Source organism: Aythya ferina (assembly GCF_964211825.1).
Source record: "Aythya ferina genome assembly, chromosome: 5".
Lineage (NCBI taxonomy): Eukaryota > Metazoa > Chordata > Aves > Anseriformes > Anatidae > Aythya > Aythya ferina.
In genome coordinates, this window is record NC_140301.1 from 50,324,406 (window position 1) to 50,337,320 (window position 12,915).

General features: G+C 41.1%; 1 protein-coding gene across 2 annotated transcripts in view; it reads right to left on the minus strand.

Moving 5' to 3' along the window:
- CLMN (calmin) overlaps positions 1-12,915 on the minus strand; it is a 72,156-nt gene that overhangs the window by 21,343 nt on the left and 37,898 nt on the right. The window contains exon 1 of one of the 2 annotated variants that reach the window (XM_084520445.1): positions 10,283-10,355. The exons of the other annotated variant lie outside the window; for it this stretch is intronic. Coding sequence (XP_084376571.1) covers positions 10,283-10,340 — 58 coding nt within the window. The 5' untranslated portion in view covers positions 10,341-10,355. Of the gene's footprint in view, positions 1-10,282; positions 10,356-12,915 lie in introns of those variants that run through there. 2 annotated transcript variants of the gene reach the window in all.

The following is a 12,915-nucleotide window of genomic DNA, read 5'->3' on the forward strand; positions in this document are numbered from 1 at the left end:
ATTCTGCCATCAATGTAAATTAGAGTTACATATATGACTGAAAAGATGGGCGAGCCCAGCTGGTATTACTGCTTCAGGAAGCTCACATACCAGGAAAAAAAAAAAAAAAAGCAGGCACACACAGGAGAGCACTTGCAGATAGAGAGAAATTCCTGACACTACTCAGTGAACTTTCCTACATCAGACTCCTTGCAGTAAGAGCGATGACCCCAGAACAGACAGTCTGATTCTGTACTGGTCTAAAGCGAGAGTAACTGGATGGGGAGGAGGAAAGGGGAGGAAATGTATTTATAAAATCCCTGAGGCAGACAAACCCCTAATGCAGGCCATATGCTTGCCTGTAGAGCTAATAGGAAAAGTTCAGCCCAGGTATCTACTGATGTGTGCATTTAATGGCTATTTTTCTCTAGCTTTGTAGACCTCCCAGTTTTGGTACAGCCCCTCCTCTCCATGGCCTTTTCATTTGCAAGGATTGTAGAAACTCTATAAACTTTATACAGTTTCTATAAATTAAATGGAATCTTTTTTTCTCCTTCACACCTACTATTGTATAAAAGTGAAGAAAATCATTCAAGTCTAAAGTTCATATGCTGATGTATACAGTTTACTGAAACTGCACTGGGTTTACTGGGCAGCTAGAGAGCAATAACACCATTATAAAATAATAATTACACACACCATATGGCTGGCCTGCACACAAATCCAATGCATTATACTGGGAAAGGAGGATGCCTGCTGTGAGGGTTGAATTCGAAGATGTAATGCTGCAAGGCAGTAAAAAGTTAAGAACTGCTGTTTTGGTTAAGCTCAGCTCAGGCCTTGATATAAGAGACAAAAATATAAAGAGGAATTTTGGCCACCCCACATGAGCCAGGTCCTCCATGCTCTTCCAATAAGTTCAAATGCAGCAGACTCACAGACATGTCTACAGTTTTGCAGAGGCACAGTATTTATAGCAAAGCACACAGGCTCTGATACAGACTCAATAACTTGCCAGGCAAATCATCCCACATTCATCAGTAGGCAATGGCCACCACAGAATCAGCTCATGTCCTTTATGGCTCTGGAGGCATCAGAGTAGCAGTACAGTATGTACACCCCAGTCATATTGTCAATAAATATTCAGAGATATGTATTTTGGTTTGTCAGATCTAATGGCAAAGGCAACTCATTTGTCACAGAATAAAACCAAGCTAATTCAAAGACCGCTCGGGCAAATTCAAGGCTAAGTTGATACGAACAAGAGAGTTCACCTGGCTCCCTTGTTGCACCATTTCCGTCCCCACCAGCCTAGAAATTCCTCAGGCATGTGCTGCTAATGCCATTTCTTCCTGCTTCACGTCTCTTCAAAGGCCACTGCTGTTGCAATGCATACAAGAAGCCAATCCCCAGCCTCTACTTTCAACAGCAAATTGGAGATAGCAAATATTGATTTGCTTTTAAATACTATTTATTCTGTTGTTGTAGAACCAGTTATGAATAATCCTCTGAGGTACACCACCATGGGGCTGGGCACATGAAGGAAGTACGATACGTGGAAACTGATTTGAGTGGAACACTTGGCAGTGTGTAATTACACAGCTTCAGAAAATTGCTTGATTTGCATGTACGGATACTACTCCCAAAGCAAAGCAAAAGGCCACTTAAATTTGTTTCTAAAGCTATTAGCATTTCACCCAGGATATCATCAGCAGATGACATTAAAACCTCACAACAGGCCAAGCTGGCTTTTAGATTCGCTTGTTACTTACCTTCAAGACATCTTGTTAACTACTAGTGTTATACCATGCACAAAAGCCAGCTTCCTCATTTCTACCAGAGGTCATAACCTCTATAGATACAAGATCTACGCAAGTTATTAGTGACAGGCAAGTTTTCAAGAGGGAAATGGTGGTGTTGGCCACCTAACTGTTTAGGGGGGGTGCTTTGACCGCCCTTGGCTTCAGATGCAATAACTTGCCAATGGCCCACAGAGCCAGCTCTTATCCTTTCTGGCTCTGAAGGAATCAGAGTATCTGCCAAAGCCTACCCAGTGTGATGTCTGGCTGAGATCTGCCTCAGTAAATTTCTGTATGCAGAGCATCTGGGACACATGAGTCCTTCCATGCCATTCCACCTTTCTTGCTTATATAGATGTGAGTAATTGCGTATGTCATGCTAGCAAATAAGGGCCATGACATTAGTTACAATATGCAGCCAGACATTGATACAGGACGTTGATGTTGGATACAGGATGTTGACAGAACTGGAGAGAGCACAGCTCCTTGTCCAGGAGAGCTTTTACTGTTTGAAGACGATGTGGGACAAAGCTCAGGCAGAAAGAGAGAAGGAGGAAGGCAGACAAAAGACAGTGCACTTGCAAGAAGCAACAAATACTGCATGGAAAGGGTGATTGGAAGTGAGCTGTAACAAAAATAATAAAATAAAATAAAATAAAATAAAATAAAATAAAATAAAATAAAATAAAATAAAATAAAATAAAATAAAATAAAATAAAATAAAATAAAATAAAATAAAATAAAATAAAATAAAATAAAATAAAATAAAGAGGGGGGTGAGAAAGGGCAGCTGCTGGGGGACAGCAACTGACAGCAAAACAAATGGAAAGTTGAAAACGAAATGTGTAAAGTAGGGCAGGGAAAAGTGTAATTAAATTTTCTAGAGTTGGCTGGTTCATCCAAACACAGAGGTACTTTAAACACATTGAACTATAAACTTTCTGAGACTCAATCTCCATTATATATTTTTACAAGAGGCTGAAAAAATAGCTTACAAGACAATGTAAGACAACATGTAGGAAACACACTCCTCTCAAGTTTGTATAGTACAGCACAGCTACACTACCCAGTACATACTCGTTACTTACATGAAAATCTCCATATTTGTAAGAGTGTGAATTTTAATGGCATAATCAAAGTATAAGGAATAATTTTATCCAAATTGCCCACAAAATTCATTTTATAAGCTTCTGAATTCCTGGGAATTGTATATTTTCCTTGTGCTTAAGGACCCCCCAAAAAGCTTAGAGAATTAATATAATTTTTCTTTTTGATCTATATACGGGATGAAGGCTCTGTTGTGTACCATATGCCAATTTGATGTAATTTGGAGCACATGAAATATTAAATCCTAAAAACTCTGGTTTTCTAAAGGAAACATTAACTACACTATATAACATGAGACTGCTCTCAAGTTACCTCCTATGAAATAGGGCCTCTAAGCCTTCCAGATGAAGTTGTTAAGTTAATTGTTTGTTGAAACTGACCCATTTATTAGGGTCCTTATTAAATTTCTATGGCAGGTGTTGAAAGCTTGAAGCTTTTTCATTCCATCAAAGTTGCAAAGTCTTAGTCTTACTGGCTCAAAATTCCTTAAAACTCAGGTTGGTAGTGCAGAATACAAACCTGGCAAGATCACAGGCATGACATTTTCATTAGCTGCAGTTAAACAGGTTTCTCTTGGAGTTCAATTTCTGGCTACAGCAAAATATTTAGTGCTGCAATTGGTGTATTAGGATTACATACACCAAACAAATATTGTGGGATGAATAGGAGATTTCTAAAAAACTCTTAGTATTTCAATCCTCCCAATGTCTGAGACAGATGTTCCTCTTACCAAAGCATTAGACAGATGAATTTACTTGTAAATTCTACTAGGCTCTGGGAGAGAAATCCTACATAAAATATTACTATTAGAGCTGATCAAAATAGCTTCCAATGAGAGGGATTTATATTTCCCCCTTGAAAAGTAATTTGGTAGTGGCAGATGGTAAAGATTCCTCTCCCCGTACCCTTGGCTACAAAGTAAATATCTCTGTTTTAATGACTTTTTATATGCATTGAAAATGTTATTGAACAGATTAACATTTTTCATTTACATATTAGAAATGTTCTTATAAAAAAATATATAATTTTTCAAAAAAAGAGATACAATTATTTTCTGAGCACTCTGAAAGAAACAAACGTCAGTGTTTACTGGGAATGTTAGTGGACTATAAGGTTAAATATAAGGTAATAAGATTAAATTCAACGGCTTTGGAATTGATCTAACAAGTGATTCAAGCATTGATCCAGTGGGGCATATTCAGACTGTGTGCACCACCTCTTCCGGTATATTATATGCTGTACAAGGAGCTTAATACCTCCTGCTGTACATGAAAATAAACAGGATTTGCTATTACCAGCAGTAACCAGTAGGAGCAATTCACATTTACAACATCTTGATTCAAGAGTTTCTCCTGGCCTGGGGTTCACTGTGTTCCAATGCTTTTTGCAATAGTAGTACCAGTTTCTGAAAACGGTTCACCTCCTGAGGCTCCTGAGGCTCCTGATGCTTCTTAGGGGTATTTAGGGGTATTTTGAGGTATTTTTTACCTCTTCTCACCAGCATGGTTCTGCCATCACTGGCACTGGCTTCCCTCCCACTGACACAGAGAAGGATGCCCAGTACCAATACCAACACCTGCACCAACAATATTAATATCTATATAACACTCCTAATTGAAGGTCTCATTGATCATCCCATAGCACCTGAGAAGAAAACAACAGCAGCTTCCAGAAGCCATCCTACCTCAACCAAGTAAGGGCAAGTCACAAAGTCCATACATCTCCACTGCTCTCCATTTACCCTTATTTGTTGTGGCAAACCTAGAAAGTCTAAACCATGAAACATTCCTTATTACTTATGTTTGTTTTTTTTTTTTTTTTTTTCATTCCAGAGAGAAAATATATCCTTTTGGCTGGTTAATTTTGTTGAGACATCAAAAGCTGAAATGCAACAAGACACTCTGCTTTACATCAGTTCTGACAGCAGTGCTAAAGCCTGAATAATTAGAGATGAGTAAAGAAGCCCAACAAAACCCACATGGTGTGTCAGGGTTACTTGTTGACACTCGGAGCTGGAGATATGCTGGAGTGTGCTCAGATTCCCACAGCTTCCCGTGCTCAGAAGGTAATGGTAATGGGTTGGTGATTAACTGTGCTTGTATGCACCTGAAAACATTGTAACTGCATCTGTGAGTAGCAGGAAGAAAATTCCGGCACAGGAGATCATCAATACATCTGCTTTCAAGCAAACATCCAGGACAGCTTCCTGAGGCCACAGTCAGTCTTTAACACAAAATCTGAACACTGGCAATTAATGGCCTGGGTCTTCAAAGAGCTATGAGATGGAACAGGAGGCCTGAGGAGACAGCTGCCAGAGACATGTAATCCTGTCTGGAATTTGCCTGTAACTGTGGGAAATCAGTACTTAGAAGACAGTGGTTTCATTTTCTAAAATCAGGTAAGGAAAGGCAACCACAAACATCGTGTGTCATGGAACTATTTCACAGATGCCTTGAAATCACAAAGAAATGCCTGCTGGGATGTCTGTGACTTCTGGATTTCTCCTTTCTCCTTCCCCCATTGCTCTCAAACAAGTTGGGGACATCACCCTGCCAGCAAATAATCCAAACCAAGAAATGCTTCTGATGCCTTCTGAACAGGACACCACAGCACCAGAAATTTAGAAGTAAAACTTAATCATACTTGTGAAGTACTGCAAGAACACTATCAAGAGCCAGAAGTAACCCACTGTATGGACCACCAAAACAGTGTACGCTCAGGAAAAGAAGGGGCCTCACACAGGTCTCCCTAGCAAAAAAGGTAACTACTGTAACACTGCATCCTGCCTTCCTTCCACTTTTTTAGCCCACCGATGTCTGTTACCAAAGCCACTAAGCAGCACTGCAGAAATAGAGTGAGGAACATGGTGGTCAGATGAATATTGGAAACATGCAGAAGTAATGCAACTCTGAGATCAAAAGCTTGAAGAGATTTACAGAGATTAATATTAACTAGCACAAAATCCTGTGGCTTTAGAGGAATAAGCAGATGCTTTGTCCATTGTGGGGCAGACACATGATCTAAAGGAGAGGGTATGGGACCGTCCTTGGAGACATGGAGAGTAAAACAAAAACAGAAACAAAAACACACAGTAAGAGATTGGAGCTACACTGGAATGAGCTGTTCCGCAGAGCAAGGCAACTACCATTTAAAAATGGATGAAGGCAGAGTGTAAGCTGCTAAAATTAGATGAAAATGACTAAGGAGATGAACTACAGCAGAGGTCCTTTTTGAGATTCATTGTAAAATGCAAGGGCCTAGCAGGGACAAGTAGATACTCCAGAGGAGTTGTCATTTGTCTTACATGACCTGCTAGGAGGAACATTTCAAGAGTGGTACACCTGCTTTTCTAAGACAAGGGTTGCTGCTGCAGAACTTGTAGGCAGATCAAAGTTGGCAAACTTCTGAGCGTTCAGCTGTGTTGACCACGTAGCCTTCCCCATGAGACCCCGACCCTAACTCTGGCCCCTCTCCAACCCTGACATGGGCAGCACAGCAGAAAGCCTGTGTCCCTTTGCACGTTGGTGAGCATTGCTTTAGGCAGCACGGGGAACCACGAGTTGGGAATCCTGGGCATTACTCTGGGTAATGCTATCCAGTTGCCAGCAGGTACCACAAAAACTATTCTTCCCTATAAAGAAAAGAAAATGAAGTACAAGTGCCTTCTGCTCCCTGACTGCAAGAGATTGTGAAGAAAATTTCACACTGAAGTCAGTAGCAGTCTTCCTTTTGTTCCAGCAGGCTTTGAAAGCTGAAATAACCAGAAATAATACCAGCACAGTTTACCAATTAATAGAAACCAGAAGGTGTCAGACAAAGCCCTGGACTCGGACTTGGATTGAGGCCTGTGTAGCACTCACAATCCCAGCCTTCCCAGTCCCCCAAAATGTGACAATGAACCCCTCAAGTGACTGAAGGTCTTTAAGGAATTACACATTTTTAGCTGCATGCCAGAAGCCAGGTTTCAGCAAAATCATCAATGAAAACCCAAGGAAAATAAAAGTGTATACAGGTTCTCTTGTTCTGAGGATCCAGCATAAAAATAGGGCCATTTCTGGCATTAAGCCAATTTCTCCAAAAGACCAGAATGAGCTGTAGACATTTCACATGTCTTCCACACTGACACTGTCATACCTCCTGATTCCTTCATTAAATAGTTCATGATGATTTTTTAATTTTATTTTTTGTAAATGTTTTCCAAAATTGAAATGAGGACACTACAGAAACCATGAAAACACACACCTGTTCCTTCATGCCCCACAGGAAACATCCACAAAGAAAAAAAAAAAAAAAAAGCAAACAAAAAGACTTTAGACTTAATTTCCAAGTGTATGTTTATGTTATGTATGGACACTTCCAGATGTTTCCAGATGTAGAATTTAGCAGACAGGCATTCCAGACGTGCAGTATTACTCACTTCAAAACAGTCTTGTTTCAAGCAAAAACCTGTCCCTATATTCTGTTTGCACAGTATTTTCAATCTAATGAGCACTGTGATCCCCCTTATCAGTGTTTCATGTCACTGGTGACAAGACACAGCTTTATCTTCCATTACAGAAGAGAAAATGGGAGAACCAGGAAGTCTGGAAACAAGCATTTTCTCTCCAAGAAAAAATGTGAGCAACCCCCAAACGGCTGGCCCTGTGTGCAGGTCTGATATGATTTCACCATGCCGAACACTGAAAGGCACAGGTTCACAAAGGGCTGTGATGGGACAGGAGCAGGGACAACAGAGGAGTACCAACTGCTTATCCTGCAAGCATCAAGCCCTTCCTTTAATACACCTAGCATTGCTCACATGGCATCACATCTTTCCAAGAGGCAACATTAAAAAAAAAAAAAAAAAAAAAAAAAAAAGAAGAAGCTTGTGGAAAAAACACGTGTTGTTTTTTTTTTTTGCTTTGAACTCTGTTCAACGTGCTAACACTCCCTCCTGAGATGGATTTAGGAGATATACTTCAAAATGTGAAGTAGGCCATCTTATTTGCTCAGAAGAGCAGTGATCAGACATTCCAAAGCAAGGCAGACCTTCAAATACATGCCACACGACACAGCACAGGAGGAACAAAGACACCTTGAAAAGAGAGGGAGTTTCTCATCAGAGGGTCTACAGAGTTTCTGCAGCCCTTTGAATCACTTTTCCACTTTCATTTTTCCTTTAATGCCAATTGAAATGACTTATCAGCAGCTTCCTGGTGCTCTCGGCCACTCCCCGAGACTATCAGAGCAGGAGAAGGAGCGGTGCTTGGTGGCCCTGCAGCCACAGCTGTGCAGAAGCAGGGTTTCACATACCCTTTAACCCAGTGTAGATCAGCACTGCCACTAAGGAGCTTAGCAAACATTTCAGTCAGCACAAGGGAGGGCATCAAGCAGCTTCTTGGCAGCAGGGCTGGCCTGCTGTGTACATGAACCCTTGGCTTGAGAGCACTTGTACGTCTACACAGCAGCTGCAGATGAGCTCGCTCGCTCCCCTGACACTGCTTTTGCACTGCCTTGCACATATTGCCTCCAGCCAGAATTACAGGATTCTGGTGGCTGTGTGCTCCTCGCACTTTTTATCCATGCGCCACATCAAACCATAAAGGCTGTGCAATGGGAATAAGGCAGAGCATGAAGACTGACAGCATTCCTACTTCTGTAGGAGTCAGAAAAGCCCTAATCAGCCTGCTCCTGTCCTGCCTCTTCTTCTCACTGTGACAGGCACACCTGCCTATTTCAGCACAGAGGATGGCTGGTATGTGCTGGATAGGGTTAATTTATAATATATCCACCTCTTTTCGGCCTGCAGATATTGACAGAGCTGGAAAAATCACTATTCAGCCTCCATTTTTCTTTTCTTCATCCATGGGATGGGATCTCTGGGATGAGCCTAGAAGGACAGCAAGGATGCTGCTGCTTTCAGTTTTACATCCTTGAGTTCCTCAAGGAAAAGCCAACTTAGGTGGACAACCCAGTAAAATATGAAAAGATGCTAAAAGCTGCCCTGCATGCAGCCTCTGGCAGAAGTGGGCAAGTCAGCAGCACCTTCTTATCAACCCTGAGGTCAGCTGAGCTAATACAGGCATGGACATTGGGTTTTGGGTGACAGAGGATGATGAGACGTTCTCTTCTCTAAGGCCATGTCTATGCTTAGACCTACAGACTTCAAGGGTGTTTAATTACTATGACCTATCTACCTGTACACTATTCTTACTCAAAATATACGTATGTATATATATTTCTGAATCTCACAGTGCTGTATTAGAGCCACACCAGAGTAATTCTGTCTTCATGTGGTGCTTTAAGTTGAGAAGTTTTTGCAAGTGGTAAAGGTTCCAGCATCACAGTCAGTGCCCTGCCTTGCTCACACCACTCAGCAACTGCTTAGTTTGGAGAGCCAGGTTTTATGGAGTGGAGCTTAACTCGTAGGAACACTGTCTACTCTTCACAGCTGTATGAAATGACCTACGGCAAACCAAACATTTCAGGAATCTGAGACCTGACTCATGGGTTTAGAAAGCCTGAGTCTGTATATTCCCAGTGTCTGTCATTCCAGGGTCATGGAAAAGACATCATTAAGTGCTTCAAGGACTCTGCAGGCCTGAAGTGTGCATAGCAATGAGCTTCATCAAAGTACTCGCGGCACACAAGGTACAGGTGAAGTCAGACCAGAGAACCGAGTAATCATGACTAAAACATGATCACACAGTCATACACTTCCCCTCGGGATTAGAAACACAATGAAATCTTCATTGAGAAAGAAAAAAAAAATAAATATCAGGAACCTGACTACCTGATTGCAGCCTCTTGCATGGCAAGAGGGAAACACGAAGTCTTTAAGCATAAGAAGCTACCTTGAAACAGAGGTATCATTAAAAGAAAGAAAGGAGTCTCAAGGCCAAACAGTATTTAGACTCTACTATGACATATAGCTGGGAAGGTCATACATATCACAGTGTGAGCTCAGGAAATTATATGTGGAACACAGAGAGAAGAAGAGAAGTCAAACAAAGTCTTAAGCTCAAAGTCTTAAATGGACGAATGACTTCCTTTCAGACCTTGGGCAAATTTCTATGTTCTCTGTGCTTGTCATCTTTAACAGGGGAATCATTCATGCTTCAAAAAGATCTTGAAATTAAACCCACACACACCGACTGCAAAGGCATTCAGACACTTCAGCAACAACTACGCAGCCAGGCCCTGGTGTTCAGAAAATAACCCGTTCCTCGGGTGATTTTTGTGGTGCATCCATCCAACACTATCACAACTGCTGTTCAATAAGATCATTTACCTCGCCAAGAAAAGACTGTCAACAGGACTTGATAAAACCGTGTGCCACTCCCATCCTGGATTTTGTTGCAGTTGTATAAAATTAAATCCCAATGCAGTAAAATTGTAAAGACAGAAACACCTTTTACCTGCTAGCCCTATGATACTGGAAGTAACTGAGGGGGAAAAACCATGGCTGAACTCCATCACAGCAGCCCACTCTTCCTCTGCTCACAAGCATTACTTTTACAAGCCAGTCTTCGGAAGAGTCAGGATGGGATTTTTGTTCCATGTAACTGCACTCGGAAGAAGAGACTGAAACTTTCCACGATTATATTTTATTTTATTTTTTCCTTACTAATAATGGCTGCAATTTAGCTGTAAGAACGGCTTTGAAAATACACCACCTCTGTTTCAATTTATTTCTACAGCTGCAGAATTACATTGTTTAACTTTTCTCTCTTAAGTGGATTTCCTTCAGCTTTGGCTCCTATTTAATAAAGTGACGAGTTTACTGAAAACAGCCTTTGCAGTTTCAGTGGATTAGTACGGCAAAGCCTAACTTGATTGAAAAATAACTTCACTCCATGTTGTTTTACTGCCACTCAGCTCAGGCTATTGACTACAGCTGTGCCTGGCCGCCAGACCAGTTGTTTCACTTTTTGGTTGTTTTCAAAGGGTCAGCAATAGCAATCTCAATAACACGGACGCTTTTCATTTTCTTGGTGTGTGCAGAGAAGGTAGAGACCATTTGCCTGGAGACAGGTTGTCAGAAAATGGCTTTTTCTGTTTATCTGGAGGTCAGTGAGCAGCACTGGTGATATAGGAAAAGCAAAGAAAGCAACTCTGGACCACAGAAAGCCCTGTAATTATTCACAAGGAGATATGCCAGATGAAACACGGGGGTGGAATTTAAGTAGGAAAAGCTTGTCAGAAATCCCTAAGCACGTAGTTTAATCGGGATTTGATGCTATGACACCACAACATGCTGCACACCTCTCCTGGAGAGCCTTCATTGCCCACTCACCTCGCATCCCTCAGTGCCTCGGGCACTGCTGGGTCCCGCAGGGACTCCTTGTGTCAGTAGCAGAGCGAGAGATAGGCACCAGGATTTAGCTTTTATTTGTCTGCTAAAACAAACAGACTTAATCTATAGGCAGCTTTATTGCAACATAAATAATAGTTACTCCGTTCTTTTGACACTCGGAAGGTTTAAAGGTTTAAATTTAAGGCTGTTTTATGGACATCCACATTAAACTGCACACATGTAAGCAAACAAAGACTCAAACATTAGCAGAGAAGAAGCAAGGAACCTGGGCCTTTCAAATTCACAAGACAAACTTTATTTGCTGCTGACTTTCACAAATACCAGTATTGGCCCATATGTCTCTACTGGAAAAATAACCAGTTTATTTACTTTGGTGTGCACTGAACATAGAATATTAAAGCTTAATGATGTAATTTCTTCCATTTATATACTTTCAGACCACTCTTTCCATTAAAAAATAAAATAAAATGATAAAATCTATTATAGAAGTACATGGGACATACTTCTGTCACTGACAATGTGCAAAGAAGAAAAAAAAACACTGAGTTTCTGAATAAATTAATTACAATTTACAAAATAGTGAAAGAAATGCAAGCACACAGTCTCTGATTTTGACAAACCTCTCTGGTAAAGAACACAAACTCTGCTCACTGCCTGAGAGTGAACAGTTGTCAGGAGAATTTGTCTTGTAAGGAAGGTATCAGCTGGTTAAGAGATGAAACTTTGCCTGGTTTCAGGAGGAAGAACTACTCAAAGGAAACACTTCTGGCCAGTACAAACTGGCCCTCTTGATCCGGATTTCTAAAAGCTTTAATAATTGATCCTTGCAATTCTAGGAACAAAGGTAGGGAATTATCATTATACAGATTTTACAATACACTGTAGTTAATTGACTTGCCTGATGTCACGCACAAAGCTGAGCTGCATCTTGAGCCTTGCTCTTTAGGTCCCATTTTATGGGATGTGCTTATCAAGTGCACATTTGGCTGCAGTTGCTATGCAAGAGGCAGATCTTTAAGCTGCAGCCTGCGTGGGCCCTTTTCTCAATGAAATCCACTGAGATACTGGACTCCACGGTTAAAATAGGTTTTACCACACAGGTCTGAAACAGATAAATCTGGAGCAGAATGTACTTGCTATAAAAAGTAGAGGGGGAAATTTCTTCAAACTCACATTTGTCCCAAGAGTCACATAAAATTTCATGTCTCAGGGTTGTCTTCCAGAGAAACTAATGTTTCCCTGGAAACACGTTTCTAAATACAGTTGCTCTACTCATCTCTCATACTAACAGTTTGTTCTTCAAGTACAGAGACAGGCTAACCACTACTGAGTTTGTGTCCCTGAAACTTGCTTGCTGTGGTCAAATCTCATAATTTCTCAGGACCCGTCTATTTTTAAGAACTGAGACAGCAACGGAAGTAACCCATGGTCCAATATACTCCCAAATGTTAATGAATGCAAGTCCCTAGTGCATGAGGAGGAGCCCTAATGCATTTTTTCTCCTCTGGAATGGGAAAGCAGATGCCCTGCACTTAAACACTGCTCAATCAGAGCCAGCTGGTGCTTCAGCAGGCACTGATGGCACTCCAGGAAAGAGTCTGTATCCTGACTTTGTACCATGCCTGGCACACTGCAGCACTAATAACTTATAAAAGAAGGATCCAGAACTTCCAGCTGAGATGAGCTCTTGGGAGCAAATGTGTAAAATCACCATGGTACTTGGGTTCTGGAGAT